Raw genomic sequence first — 15,043 nt, 5'->3', positions numbered from 1 at the left:
TTGGAACCATTCATCATCCTTCTGTGACTCTCAAAATGAGAGAGAGAATTGCTAAATCTTTATTCTCCATTAAGAAAAAGGAATCAAATGCGTGCTTCCCTCTTTTTGTTTAATATAAACATTTATTAAATATTTTATCCTCCCAGCTCCCTAAAGTCAGGCTTAACATTGACTCTAGATTTTTTTTGGCCTTATTTGAGCAAAATTGTTTTTTCCAATTAAAAAATTCTACACATTGTGACATGTATTCAAATGATATGAACCCCAGAAAGTCAACAGTGGCTTCTCCTCAACTGAAGTTTTCCAGAGGGAACCCCTCATGTGCTGCAGGCTTCTACACATCATATTCTTTCTCTGGGCTTTATGGTTTTATTTTATTCCATATTCTAATTTTATGTAAAGGGCTGGAAAGTTATGGATGGCCACTTGGCGTTGTCATTAAGGCTAGTGGAGGGGATTAGTGAATTTAGGTCGTGCTTGCCATTGGCTTTTAAGGAAACGATCCCCTGTCTAATCATTTGGTCTTTGTTTTCAGATCAGACTCCAACCCCAACGAGATTCCTGAAGAACTGCGAGGAGGTGGGGCTCTTCAGTGAGTTGGACTGCTCCCTAGAGCATGAGTTTAGGAAGGCTCAGGAGGAAGAGAGCAGCAAGCGGGTAGGTTCACTTGGATGCCTGGATAAGTGTTTCCTCTAGCACCTGCTAGACACGTCTGTGTTGAAACTAGGTGGCATTCTTGTGCTGATGTGGCTTTAAAACAGCATTTTATCCATTTACAAGTGCTTTATGTTTTTTTTTTTTTTTAATGGATGAATCTCTGGTTGTGGTAGAAAAATCATGGGAAAAGCAGATTATATGAAATATGGAATTCAAGCCAAAAAATTATCCTGATTCTTTTTTTTAATTGGAGGATAATTGCTTTACAGTGTTGTGGTGGTCTCTGCCATACATCAGATGGATCATAATTATTCTTGACTTGAGTCAGATAAACTCATGGAATTTTCCATTCAAAACTAGTTGTTTTCCTTTGCTGAATAATAGCAAGATTTCCATGGGTGGTAAGTGCAGAAGACAAGGACCAGAGGGTAAGATGACAAGTGAAGGATCATAGCAGCAGGAGAGAGGGTTTCATCTGATCTTGACCCAGGCTATAACTATCTGATTTCTGTCATCTTCCTGGTGTCTCTCTACCACATTTCACAGTTCCTTCTTGACCATATTATCGTGTATTTGTTGTTGTTGAAATAAATAGGTTCACTATAAGTGTGCATTATTTGTTCTTACAAATGTAGAAAATCTACTTTATGAATCCCTCCAGAATATACTCTTTTTTTATTGTAATGTTGTGCCGGCATTTAAAAAATCACTGTATCAGATTAAGGAAAAGAAATGGAGGCACAAGTAAATAAGATAATGAAGCCTTTTAGTATTTTTAGTTTGTTTTTATAGACCATTATTGAATGCCCACACTGTACTAAACAACACATTAGACATATCCCATGCCCAGAGACTTAAACTGTGAAAGCGGGTTGAAAGGAGGTACCAGCTACATTGTAATGGATTCTGAATTTCCAGCTGTTGCATCCGGAGAAGAAATTTTAAAAGGCTCTGATATTTCTCTAAGTGTTTCAAAACCTTTGAATCTCCCTCTATGTGAAATTAGAATAATCCCTCTCCACCAGATTTTTCATGTCACATTCTCACATCACGATAGCCGAGGGTCTGTATTCAGTCTGTACTGCTTTAGGAAAAATCCTGAAAATAGGTCACAAGAGGGACATAAAATCTCAAGCAACTCATTTTATTTATAATTAGTTATTCGTACTTGACCATCTCCTACCTCCCCAGCCCTAACCCAGTGAAGGGACTTTCTTTTTTCTTTTTTTAAAACAAACACTTATTTAGCACTTTTTTGCCAGATGCTGTTCTGAGTACTTAAAATTTTTAACTAAATAAAAATAGAAGGCATGCATTCTATATTTCATTGCAATAGAAATAGATTTTTAAAAACCATAAAAATAGCAAGGAAGAGAGGAACCAAAAAGTCTAGTAAATTTACTCTGGTTGAGTAATAAATTTAGCTTTCCTGATGGACATGACATATGTAGACAACTGAGAGATTAAGTTCATTTATTCCTTGAGATAGTTAAGACCGGCTTCTTCTGAGCTATAAGTAAGGTGTATACTTGGTCCATATTGTCTTCATTTCTGACAGGAGGGTTTTAGTCAAAATGTATGCCCTTGATTTTCCTGAAGACATTTACCAAGAACAGCAGCTTTAGAAGCCCATGATCGGGTTGTGGTTTTAGATCTTCTTTGCATAGTACTCACCATCTCCTATATGAAGCCCCAGGGGAGGAAATTCTTACAGATCTGAATTCCAGGAAACAGTTTGCTTCCCCTGAGGAACTGAAATATTTTCTCCTTGTGGACATGAGAATTTTGTAACCAGTTCTGTTTCTCTTTTTGCTTTGACTGCTTGATTAACACGAAGCCAAACTGACTGAGAACTTTTTAGAACACGGTAATGAGCATTTTACTTCCCCACAGACTAGACTTTCAGTTCCAGTTTATATTTCCTCTGGCCCCAGTTTTTAATGTAGAGTGACATTTTCATGATCTACATTTTCTTTGTGTATGTGAGTTGCTTTTGATTCTCTGTGGGTTGAGTACAAAAAAGTGTTAAAATATTCAGGCAAACAAAGTTGAGGAGGACTACTGCCATTGAAGAAATATGTTTTTCTTCTCTTTCAAATGTTGCTCTTAGCAACATTAGTCATGTGATGACTTTGAGAAGGGTATGTGGGTGGGGGATCCTGCAGCCAGCTTCCCCCATGGTTTTGGGGTGGGCCCCTCAGGAGACCAGTGTCTCACACCCCAACTTCACTTGCACGCACTGGAAGTTGGACAGCATTCAGACTGTTGAAGTTTCCTCTTCCACTGCCTTGTTCAAACCAGTGGGCCAAATCCAGCCTCGGTGGCCGTGACTACACAAGTAGGCACTTTCTTGGGGCCTCAGGCAGGTGACTCATCCAACGGCCAGATGAGCTGTTGGTGACTTCTTGTGTATGTTGGTGTGTTGGTGATTTCCTTGGAAGCCACATGATGGGGAATGTGGAGTAGGAGATGCTCTCTCGTCTGCCAACATATTTCTACTCATCCCTGCCTCCACATTTCTCCAGCTTCCAACATCCTTGGCACACTGTCACCACCAGCTCCTACTTCATTTATTTGTTCCCTGCTTGAATAGTAGGAATACGAGTTCTTTTTTTAAAAAAAAAATCTTTCGGTTGGGAGGTGTGTGGGATCTTAGTTCCCTGACCAGGGAGTAAACCTGTGCCCCTAGTATTGGAAGCATGGAGTCTTAAACAGTGAACCCCCAGGGAAGTCCTGGAATACAAGGTGTTTTTCAGGGCATACCTTGTCATCATTAAGTTCTGTCTCCTCCTTTGTCCCTTTTGCTGCACATTCAGATAACAATTCCTTTTTAATTCTGCATTCTAACTCTCTTCTAATTTATTTTCCTCTGAGACTGTTAATAGAAGATTTGCAATAGTTCCCTCATGCTAAATCAGTTCAGTTCTGTCTGAGTCTTTGTGATGCTATGGACCATAGGCTGCCAGGCTCCTCTGTCCGTGGGATTCCCCAGGCAAGAATGCAGTGGGTTGCCATGCCCTCTTCCAGGGGGTCCTTCCAACCCAGGGATCAAACCCGTGTCTCTTATGTCTCCTGCACTGGCAGGTGTGTTCTTTACCACTGGCACCACTTGGGAAGCCCATTAGTTCCCTCAGCAAGTTTTATTTTGTAAAGTGGGAGATGGATTTGTTTATATGGAAAATTTGGTTTAAAAAGATTTTTGCTTGAACTTGCTAAATACTTTATACAGAAATGTTAGAAGGACTGAACTGGTCCTTTCCTTCTCCTTTAAAATTCTAGCTGAAGTTTGGTCTAGAAAATTCTATCAAAGAGCAAATAGGTAGTTGGTTGTTGTTTAGCCTGTGTGGCTATCTGTTGGGAAAAATTCTGTTTGACAGACTATCTTTAATCCTGATACATTTCCAAAAGTATTCCAATATGTGTATAGAGTGAGGACAGGCTAGAGGCAGGTAATGACCAATGGAAAAGCCCCAGTGTCTGTATCCACAGCATATATTATATAGCAGATGACGCGTTCCATAATTGCCTCAACCTTCCACCTTAGCATAAACCCATAGCTTCAAAACTCTTTAATTAGAGATGTATTTTTTCTCTTGAAAAAGCATTCCTCACTAGCAGTATCACGGATCTCAACTTGCCTAGTCAGGCTAGTGCATGTTCTGAAACAGACGAGAAACTTTTGTTCATCATTTATTCACACAATAAATATTTTTGAGAGCCCATCATGTGCTAGGCACTGTCCAAGGCACTGGTCTATGGACTAAAGCTGATTTTAAAACAGAAAACAAAAAATCCCTGACTTCAGGTTGCTTACTTCTCATGGGCAAGACAAATAGTAAACAAGTAAAACCAATAGAATATAGAACATGTCTGAAGGCGAAAAGTGCGGTAGAGAAAAATATTTCAGGGAAGGGGCACGGGGAGTGTTGGGAGTGATCTAAGGGGCATCACTGGTGAGCGAACATGCAGCTGTAACCTGAAGGAGGAAGAAGTCAGAACCAGTTGTGTACTGGGGAGGAGAGTAGAGAGAGCAGTAGGTGCAATGCCCTGAGGCTGGAGGGTGCTCTTTGCTGGAGAAACAGCAAAGAGCAGGGTGTGCAGTGGTGGGCAGAGTGGGCATGCAGGGTCATATCCAAGAAAGCTGAGTAGGCTTCAGTCTAAGTGAGATGGAGAACCATAGGACAACTGTAAGGAGAGGTATCATAGCATCTGACTTACATACAGCAGATCTCCTATAGACCAACAAGTTCCATTCCCAGAGAGCGTAAGTCCAATTTGTTTCTAAGTCCAATAAAGTTAGCCTTGATACCCAGCTAACACAAGCACTTATATAGTACTGTACTGTAATAGGTTTCACACAATAATGCATAAAAAACAAACCCCCCAAATAAAGAAAATATTTTAAATCTTACAGTACAGTACCTTGAAAAGTTCAGTAGTACAGTACAACAGCTGGTACTTCTTAGCAGTGCCATCTGTATCACCACTGCTTTTATACATGTTTGTGGACATCCTGGGCTTGAAATAAAGACACTGCAGTACTGAAATCTACACAGTACTCTACAGTAAAGTGCACAAAAGCACAACCGCCTGCAGAGGATGCACACGTGACCAACACGTGAACTAACCTACATGATTGGACACGCAAATACGTGTTTGAATCTTTGAAATTTCACAACTTGAAGGTTTCTATATAGGGGACTTACTGTGTAACAAAGTTTACTTGGCTGCCAAGTTGAAAGTGAATTATTGGAAGGAAATAACAAAATGAGACCAGTTAGGAGGGTATTTAAAGAATCTAGGTTAAAGATGATGACAGATTGGTCCAAGGTGCAGATGGAAGGGGTAGTTCGATTCTGGATTAATTGGAAGATAGAGCCAACAGGAATTGGTGATGAATTAGGTCTGGGAAGTAATAGATGGAATTCAGGATAAAACCAGGTTTTTGACCTCAGCAACTGAAAGGATGGCGTTGCCTGTGGGAAAAACAAGTTTGAAGGGCAAATTGAAGAGATTGTTTGCAAACTTGTTAAGGGGAAATATCTACTGGGCAGATGAATATATAAATACATAATATAGGACCTGTCTAAAAATATAAATTGGTGGGTCATTGGCATGTCGTTATTGTTGTTTAGTCACTAATTCGTGTTCAGCTACTTTGCAACCCCATGGACTGTAGCTTTCCAGGCTCCTCTATCCATGGGATTTCCCAGACAAGAATACTGGAATGGGTTGCCTTTTCCTTCTCCAGGGGATCTTCCTGACCTAAGGAATCTTCCCAACTCAGGGATCAAACCCATGTCTCCTGCACTGGCAGGCAGATTCTTTACCACTGAGCCACCTGGGAGGTGGTGTTTAAATGCATGAGACTCAAGGGAATGACCTGGGCTAGGGGTGAATGGAGATGAGGTAGAGAAGAGGTCTGAGTATGGAACTTGGCAGAGTCCTCCAGAATCCTCCAAGACAGTCTTCAACTCTCCTCAGTGGTCAGAGATGACACAGAAGACTATGAGACATGGAGAGTCAAGTATGGGAACCCAGGCAGTGATACTGAATAGATACCAGTAACTGACAATCTGCATGTTGATCTCATGTTCTGCACTAGTGGAAAAAACAAAAACAAAAGATTTTTTTAAAGGATGAATTGACCTCTCACATTTGATTTCTTTTTTACAGAAGAGCTCCAACAGTGCCTATCTAGGAGGAGAGAGAGAGCTTCATCATGTGATAACAGTTGTGTGTGAGTGTGTGTGTGTGTGTGTTTAAGAAAGGAAGAGGAGTTGAAAGTACTAGAAATGAGCTCCTTTATCTTGCTGAGAGAAATATAACATTACAGCCTAACATAGGGAAGGACCCTGAAGATGAAAAGCATGGTATATAAGTGCTAAGTGTTGTTATTCTCCCCTAGGATCTACATCTGACTCATTATGCTGATGCAGCAATAGCAAATTAGGACATTTCCGTCCTCTAGAATTCCTACCCAAATGATGAAAAGTGCAGTCTATTCCCAGAGGGTGTTGACTGTTTAACACATGGGAACAGGGGACAAGCTACAATCGTAAGATCTTGGATCCCAGCTCAACAGGAGTCATGGAACAGGGCATAGCCAGGTCAGCCTCAGCTCAGAAAAGTCAGCTGCTCAATCTGATTATATTCTGTACCTGGAAATCATGTTACCCGACACCACCAGTTACTTGGGGAGAGAGGGGGCAGAGAGGGAGGTGCTTTGCCTTCGTTACAGTCTTGCCGTATCAGCTACTAGTGGGCATGGTTGCTCTTTGGGGGAGGTGTGAGTGGCCACGTGTGGGTGGCACAGGGTGAAAAATAAGAGATAGCACATTGAGAAAACTTGCAACAGCTGTATATTTCCAGTTATGTTAACATGTTGCTTCTATATTTATGCAATACAGCCCCTCTCCCTGGCTTTTCTCCCTAGCCCCTGCCTTACAAGTCTGGAGAAAAAGAAAATTCTGAAATCTAAACTTGGTTTTATCCTAGTTTTGAAAATGCCACCATGTTCTCTAAATTCTAGTAGATGAGATTGTTTTTCATCTTTTTGTGCCTTAAAAAAAAAAATCAGCATGACTGAAAGGAAACACCCATTGGGAACATTATGAGAGATGACGGCCTATTTCTTCCCCCACCCCAATAACTGGAAAATCTAACCCTTATATCGTAAGGATTCTCTTGTCCTCCCCCTCCATTTCAGCACACTAGTCATGTAAGCACTTTCCGCTTTCTCCTTATAGATTTAAATTTTGCCCTCAGCTTAGATGGAATTTGATGCTGGAAGAGAAGTTGGCTTGGTCTTTGCATCCCACTCAGGAGAATGACTAAACCAGTGGATGAACTGGAAGCTAGTTCATGAGTTTTGATTCCCTGGGATTTAGGATTAATGAGCACAATCTCAATAGAGATTATTAAGAGTTGGTATCCACTTGCACATATGTCAGTGAATCATGAGGTGATCTCAGGCTCAGCCTCAATTTACAATGGAGTGGAAATGGAAAACAACTCACAGAGTTGATTTTTTCATCTGTTTGTGTTGTGAAGTTGTTTTTTTTTTTTTTGGTGGAAAGTCATGGTATCCTCAGAGTTGCAAAATCCATCGTCTTTGCCTTGCAAAGAGTGAGCACATAAAATCAAGTCCCTTTTACGTGAATGATGAGGAAGGCCCATGGCTTGGAGGAGAACTGACCCAGACGAGTACTGGGGGTTTGCTCATCTCCCCCCTTAGACAGTTTGTATATTTGTCTAACTTGGACCTTAATGGATGAGTCTTCACAACATAACCTTCACATTATAGACAAAACATCTCTTGAGGCTGCACGTTTACTTTCTAATGCTAAATCATCTGGCCATTCATGGTCGCGCCTTTAGCCAGTGTTAGGAGCCAATTTATTAGGGAATGGTGGTATTTATAATGGTAAATAAATTTCTCTTAGCTTGTGAATGGCAGATTTTATTGTCCTTGAGTTGATTTTCTTTTTTGTCATGGGTCTTATTTATATTTGCTATCACATGATGTTTGTTCTGGCAAGATTGAGGTATCTGCCCGAGTCTTTCTGAGAACCAAACGAGCTTTTCAGAGGCTTAAGTTTGATTAGAAAGGTTTGTATTCATTCCATGCAGAAATGAGTATTTTCCTAAGAGGTGCTGATGCTGTCATTTGAAGGTGAGAAGTAGAAGAGATTTGGAAGATTAGATTATAAGATACAGCATGAAGATTGCTAGAGGAAACTTGGCATTGATTTTGGGAACCCCTATTTGTGTTGGAAATGTTGAGGAATACAGCAGTGTTTTCTCACACCAGGATTTCCTGTTCAGTTGTGACTAGGTATGGTAATAATCAAAGTATTTCTATACCTTTGAAGCATATCTGACACCTCTGACATTTTGAACATGTTGTTAATGATAACTTTGATTTTGGTCCCTTTTGTTAACAGGGAGTGATTATAGGTGGTTATGGCAGTGCTATGTTCCCCATGTTAAATACAGAAGAATAAACTACTTAGAGACAAGAAGAGTTGATAGGTGCTCCTTAAGGGGGGCCAGCGGTAGGGATGATGTATTCTGGCTTTTCTCCTACCTTCCCTGTCCTCTCTCTGCTTCCTTGTGTTTTGCTGTATCCACTTCCAGGTGGTTTTTGTTTACACCTTTTCTTCAGAAAACTCATATGTTTTCATAACCCAACCATCAACCCTACCCAACAGTTCCTTTACCTGTGCATCTCGTCCTCACCATCTCTACGCTCCAGCTGTTATTAGCATTCTCATTTGAATATGCCCCTGGTGTTTATAACTCATTATGCCCAGTACTGTGCTCAAAGCTTTCCTGTACAAACTCACTGCCACAATGAGCCCCATTCTCTGTCTGGGTCCATCAGAGGCACAGTTCATCCACCTGTGCATGCATGCTAAGTCACTTCAGTTGTGTCTGACTCTGCACGACCCTATGGACTACAGCCTGCCAGGCTCCTCTGTCCAGGGGATTCCCCAGGCAAGACTACTGGAGCGGGTTGCTATGCCCTCCTCCAGGGAATCGTTCCGACCCAGGGATCAAACCTGTGTCTGTTATGACCCCTGCATTGGCAGGCGGATTCTTTACCACCAGTGCCACCTGGGAAACCCTCATCCATCTTAGGGGGCAGCTTTATCTCCCCTCTGTCCTTTGCCCCCCTCACTGGGTCCCGTCAACTTCCTTAGGCCAAAGTCCTCATGACTTCTCTTTATTTTCCATTTCTATCACTTCAAGTCTAGCCCATCTTTACTTCCTACTGAGTTACCCCTGAGCATTCTAAGATGTTTTGATTTTTAACCCAACTTTAAAGAGATACCTAGATTTAAGTATTATCACAAAATTAGATGTATTTTTTAACAAGTGAAAACAAACTGAAATGTTTATCTGTTAAAAAAAAAATTGCTGTTGAAAGTGTTTGCTTGTGGTGAAGTTGAAAGTTCCTCCAGGTATTGTCTTTGTTAACAGGTAGAGGGGTTGGTGTCGGATGTCATCAGTATAAAAGGGAGTGCGTTGGGACCTGTTAAATACAGTTTTGATTCTAGGAGGCTCTATGCATGGAATGCATCTAAAAGTTCCTAAGCGGAGATGGGGCTTCCCAGGTGGCAGTAGTGGTAAAGAATCTCCCTGCCAGTGCAGGAGAAGCAAGAGAGATACGTTTGGTCCCTGGGTCAGGGAGATCCCCTGGAGTAGGAAATGGCAACCTGCTCCAGTAGTCTTGCCTGGAAAATCCCATGGGCAGAGGAGGCTGGTGGGCTACAGTCCATGGGGCCTCAAAGAGTTGGACATAGCTGAGTGATCAAGCACATATACCACACAAACACACACAAAAGCAGGGATGGGGTGGGACAGGAAGAGGCACTTTAAAAATGACTGAGAAAAGAAGCTGAAAATGGCCCCGAACACAATGGAGCCCTGATGCTCCCCAGGCAACCCAGACTCGGGTTGTGCAGATGGCTTGTTTGGCCTGCCTTCCCATCAGGATGCCTGACTGTAGCTGAAAATTAGCCCAATTGAATTATTTGTCTGGGAGGCTACTCACTAAAATAATTACGAATCTCAGCTTTAAGAGTCGAGAAAAGGGCAGCTTTTCCCAGCTGGAGACTTTCTCATGGGGTAGTTTTCCCATTTGGGGTTTGGTTGGGATCTCAGCTGGTTATAGTCACTATTTACCTGTCTAGAAGGTAGTAAAGCCAAGCTGGGATTTCAAAGTACTAATCCAAGTGGAATCACAATGGCAAATGGACACTCTCCTCTGAAAGAATCTATTTGTAGCTGAGTGATTCCAAACTCAAAACCCACCAGATAGGTTGGCGGGTGTGTACCAGGGGCAGAAGGCTTGGTGTCTGCTGAGGGAATGAGTCTTGTCCTCCATGAGGCCCTGCATTCATGCTTCTGAAAGCAAGCAGGGAAACAGATCTGTTTTCTGGGCTGAATTAAAACAAAATGACTAAAAGATGAAGCTTCCGTTCTAGGCAAAAAAACAACGCTCACATTTAGAAAATTGGACCACATGTTAGTTGGCGCTGAGCGTCTGCAGCTAAGAATCACTTACCTGGGCCCCTCACAGAGACATGAGAAAAAAAACTGACCCTGTGAAAGAGAAAAGGAAAAGAATATAATAGTTGTGAGAGTCTCTGCTTCTATCATCTCATAAATCCAGGTGAACGTTAAGTGTGGTTAGGAGCAGGTATGGGAGTGATTTACTCTGGGAACCCCAGTTTAGCATTTGTGTGCTGTTAAGTTATTTCCATACTGATAAGGCTGGGGCCAGGCACTGAGATTCCATACATTCTTCCTGTCCATATTTCCAGCACATTGACTGTCAACTCAAACCTGAGATATTGACTGATTTTAGTGTCAGAACCCTGGAGGGACATTTTCCTTGTTTAAACCAACTACCACCGAAACCCAAAAGCCTAGGGGTTTATGAAATGGTGGATTTTCTCCCCTGGAAACACCTTCCTACACTTTGAGGAGCTGGTTGTCCTGCTGACCCAGAGGGGCTCATAAGCTATTTGGATTGGAGCGGGGTCAGGACATTCCCTGGGTAGCCAGGCACAGTGTCACCTGCTGGTGCTTCCCTCTAGGACTGGGATGATCCTCGCATCCCAGGAATATCGACTGCAGTCTTCCCCAGAACACTGCTGGGCATCCCTTTGTTCTCTGCTTTCTGGGATATGAAAGTCTATTTTTAGCCCAGGTGAACTTGGGGCTCTTCTATCTGATGGGACCAGTTTCTCATTTGTCTCCAGAGTGAAATGAAATGCTGAAAGGTCTTTACATTCAGTGTCTCCTCTACTCACTAGTATTGGCAGAATCAGACTCTTGTGTACATAGATGATGTTTTGCCTTTTGACCTGAAGGCGAATGTGAGCTGTTTTATTGGACAGCTTTGGTGCTAGAAGAATGGATCTTCCCACCTGCAAGCTCTCCCTTCATTGTCTGGCTTGGTGGATGCTTCCCCAGTCTTCTTCGTGAAGTGGGGTGAACCCTGCATTTGGGTTCCATGTGGCTGCAGCCCAAGCATCCCTGAGATCTGAGTCACGGGCAGAGCACACCATCTGTTACATGAAAACTTTGAAAGCTGATCACAGTGCTGACCGCTCCTGCCAGAGCTGGTGCCAGGTGCCTCCGTTCCCTGTGGCTTTATGTTTGGGTGGGGACTTATTTGGGCTCTGCAGACAGTCCAGTTCCCAAAGAAGAAAAGCAGTCATGTTTTTGGTGCGCCTGTCCAGGTGATTGACTACAGATGAAGCAGTGCCCGGCATTTTGAATCATAGCCGCTCTCAAAGAAGTCATCCCCTTCCTGGCTTCTCTTGGAATTTCTTGTTATGCACAGAGCTTAGGAGCTTTCCCAGAAGGTTTACAAATGTGAGCAATTGCTGGATTCAGTGGCACAGTTGGTTCAGGCATTCCTGTACTTTTCAGGGCAAACCTGGAATCTGCTGTGCTCTTCGAAGCAGAGTGCCTATGAACCCCACCCTTCCAGCCCCATTTGATTGGTCCCCAAGTGACCGAAAGGGAACAAGACAGTCCAAAATCCTGGCAGCCTCTCTTGTGGTGTGCTGTGCCAAAATGTGACTTGCACTGTGCTATCTCTGTGCGGCTGCTCCCCCTGAAAACGGCTTCCCAGCTCCTCCTGTGCTCACTGCAACAGCCCCGGTGTGGATTGTGGAGAACTAAGGCGGAGTGTTGTCTAAATTTAGGATGAGAGCAAGAAACCCAGACTCCGTCCCATCACTTTCTAAAAGTCTTGTGTGACTTAATTTTCTCACCAGTAAACTGGACTTTTTAGCTACCTTGGAGTTATAAGCATATGTAGTTCAACTATATTGACATCTGGAGCATAGAAAATAAAGCTAATTCTTAAATAGATGGTGTTAGATTCACATACTACGATTGCATCTCACCTTGTACTTTTTTTCTCCTGTTGCCCGAAAGAAGTGTCCTGAAAGGGGTTCTGGGCAAGTGTGCTCTCACAGAGTCAGTTCAGCAGCAGTGATGTCGCAGCGTCAAAGAGCGTTTCTCCCCTGCACAGCGGGAGGAGGGGGACAGCTCCTGGATCCAGATTTCTGCTAGACATTTTTATTTGTATCATAGTCATGCACACATTCACAAGTACATGTCTTAGGCAGAGTGGGCCATCAGGCTTTGTGAATAAGCAAGGGCTTTTCTGACTATTACTGCGGATTGCTCCCTGTGTCCAGTTCAACACCAGATAAAAGAGACTTTTGATGTCCCAAGTACAGCTGCCTGCTGCCCTCTGATTTTGAAGGTAGCATGCCTGATCTGTCCCTCAACTGGGTGTGAACTTAGAGCTGATTTCCCATTAATGGTGATGGATGTGCACAGATAGAAACACACACACACATACACACACACACCCTCCCATGGACCCCCTTGTGACCAGAAGCACATATTGCCAGACAGCTGGCCAGGGCCAGGGGTGCAGTCTGTGATCACAGGAGAGAGGAGCTGCTTTGACCTCATTAGTGCCGTTCTCCTAATTGAGTCTAATATTCACAGACTACAGCTACCCGGGTGCATTTTACAGAGAAAAATCTGTTAATAACATTGAAGAGTCCAAGCACTATTTTCTCTTGTGAGATTTTAGGTGTTGCCCCTCCTAATGTCTACTGCCTTTCGGCAGAATCTGATGATGCTACAGCAAGCATGCCTGAATCAACAGTGGTTTGTGGCTGTCAGAGAACATGCAGATCACACATTTCTATCTCGGTCAAACTGAAAGTGTAGAGAAAAGCCCGAGAAATGCTTACAGAACAGGGGACATCCTATATGTTTCTGATCTGAGCCTACAGGTGGGTGTTAGAAGGGAGAGAATATGACGGGGGCTTTGGGTGTATGTTAGGAATGGCTTGAAAGGAAGTTTGCCAGTCAGATGCTTTACTTGGACTCTTTGTGGGATTTATTCATCCTCCAGACTTACTGGCTTTTAATTAAAGAGTAAATTCCGCTCCAACAGGACCATGCCCTGTGCATATGGAATGGTTGATTCTCTATAGTTTTCAAACATTTGTTGATGGCTTACTCTGCTCACAACTCTTTCACCCAGTTCCTGCTCCTTCGTTTGGAAGTCCTAGCCCTGACTTCCTCATCCCCTGTTGGGGGTGGGGGATGTTCGTCAAGCCCTTTTCATGGGTGACCCTGAGACCATCTGACATATTAGCCAACCAGAGAATGTGGTCTAGACCAAGATAACTAATATTTGCATTTGTCTTTCCATTCCATAGAAAAGAATTAAGAGACCAATTCTGATTCTTCAAATGGTCTTCGTTTTCTACATTCCCCGCCCCCCAACCCCAACAGAGGTAACCTGCGCCCTGTGCCAAATGCCTTTCCCAACAGCTGTTTGGTGATTCTGTGTCACTGGGCTCACTGTAAAATCAGGCATATCCTTTTAATTACCTGTTCATATTTCAGCCATGCCGAGCTCCATGGCACTGAGAGAGGGGATAAACCTTCATTGTAATGGATTTTTAGTAAGACTATCTCAGAGATAAGAGTCCTAAATCTTGGCAGTCTCTTTAGAGCACACACTTTGTGATTGCACACAAATTCTTGGCTCCCCAGAGCCGTGTTGTAAGTGGAGTGCACTGTGCAGGGCTAGGTAATAAGATACTGCAGATACATTTGAGAGCAAGGTACACTTCTGCTTTATTTATGAAGATAGACATGCTGGTTGAGGGCTTAATCACAGCTGATAAATCATTTTAAGAAAGCCTATTAGAACCATATGCTGATTTTTTTGCATTAATATAGTGTGTCTGTTTCTAGTCTAATAAGACAGGATTTTCTCTCATGCTCTCTGTGTCTCTCCAGTGTGGACTGTTTATCTGTTTAAGTGGTATCACTTGTGTGGGAGCATTTATCTCTTTAAGAGGTACCATTAATAAAAGAAGGTGAAAGGGGGAAGGAAACATGAGTGAAGGGGCCCATTGCACAATGCCTCTGTGTGTGTGTGTGTGTGTGTGTGTGTGTGTGTGTGTGTGTGTGTGTTTATGGTATTACAAAGGAAAGAGTCAAAAAGCTGAGAACAGGAAACATCTCAATTAGAGTTTCGGAAGACTGTGGATTGGTCTTCACTCAGCATAAGGTAGTCATTTCAGCCCAGGTGGTTATAATACTGTAGTAAAAGATTATCTGAATACGGGGGAGTGTGCACTGACATTCTGGTTACCTCACTTCTCCCCAAGCTAGCAGAGGTCTGCCCCAGGAACAGGTCCCAGGGCTCTTTAATGAGAGACATATTGGGGCTCCAACTTGGAGCCAAGTTCTGTTTATCACTAATTGCAGGGGTGCCTTGCAGATCTTTTCTATTATTTCCTGATTATACCCCTGCTCTTTT

The 15,043-nt window shown here is 42.8% G+C and overlaps 1 protein-coding gene across 7 annotated transcripts in view; it reads left to right on the top strand.

Annotated features, from left to right (window-relative positions):
• The window catches only part of CREB5 (cAMP responsive element binding protein 5), a 434,235-nt gene that overhangs the window by 102,963 nt on the left and 316,229 nt on the right, over nucleotides 1–15,043 (top strand). For all 7 annotated transcript variants that reach the window (XM_069586746.1, XM_069586752.1, XM_069586750.1 and 4 more), the window contains one exon: nucleotides 536–657. In XM_069586746.1, coding sequence (XP_069442847.1) covers nucleotides 536–657 — 122 coding nt within the window. The remainder of the gene's footprint in view (nucleotides 1–535; nucleotides 658–15,043) is intronic.

The sequence above is a fragment of the Ovis canadensis genome, chromosome 4 (assembly GCF_042477335.2).
Source record: "Ovis canadensis isolate MfBH-ARS-UI-01 breed Bighorn chromosome 4, ARS-UI_OviCan_v2, whole genome shotgun sequence".
Lineage (NCBI taxonomy): Eukaryota > Metazoa > Chordata > Mammalia > Artiodactyla > Bovidae > Ovis > Ovis canadensis.
This window is presented reverse-complemented; position numbering and strand designations above follow the sequence as displayed.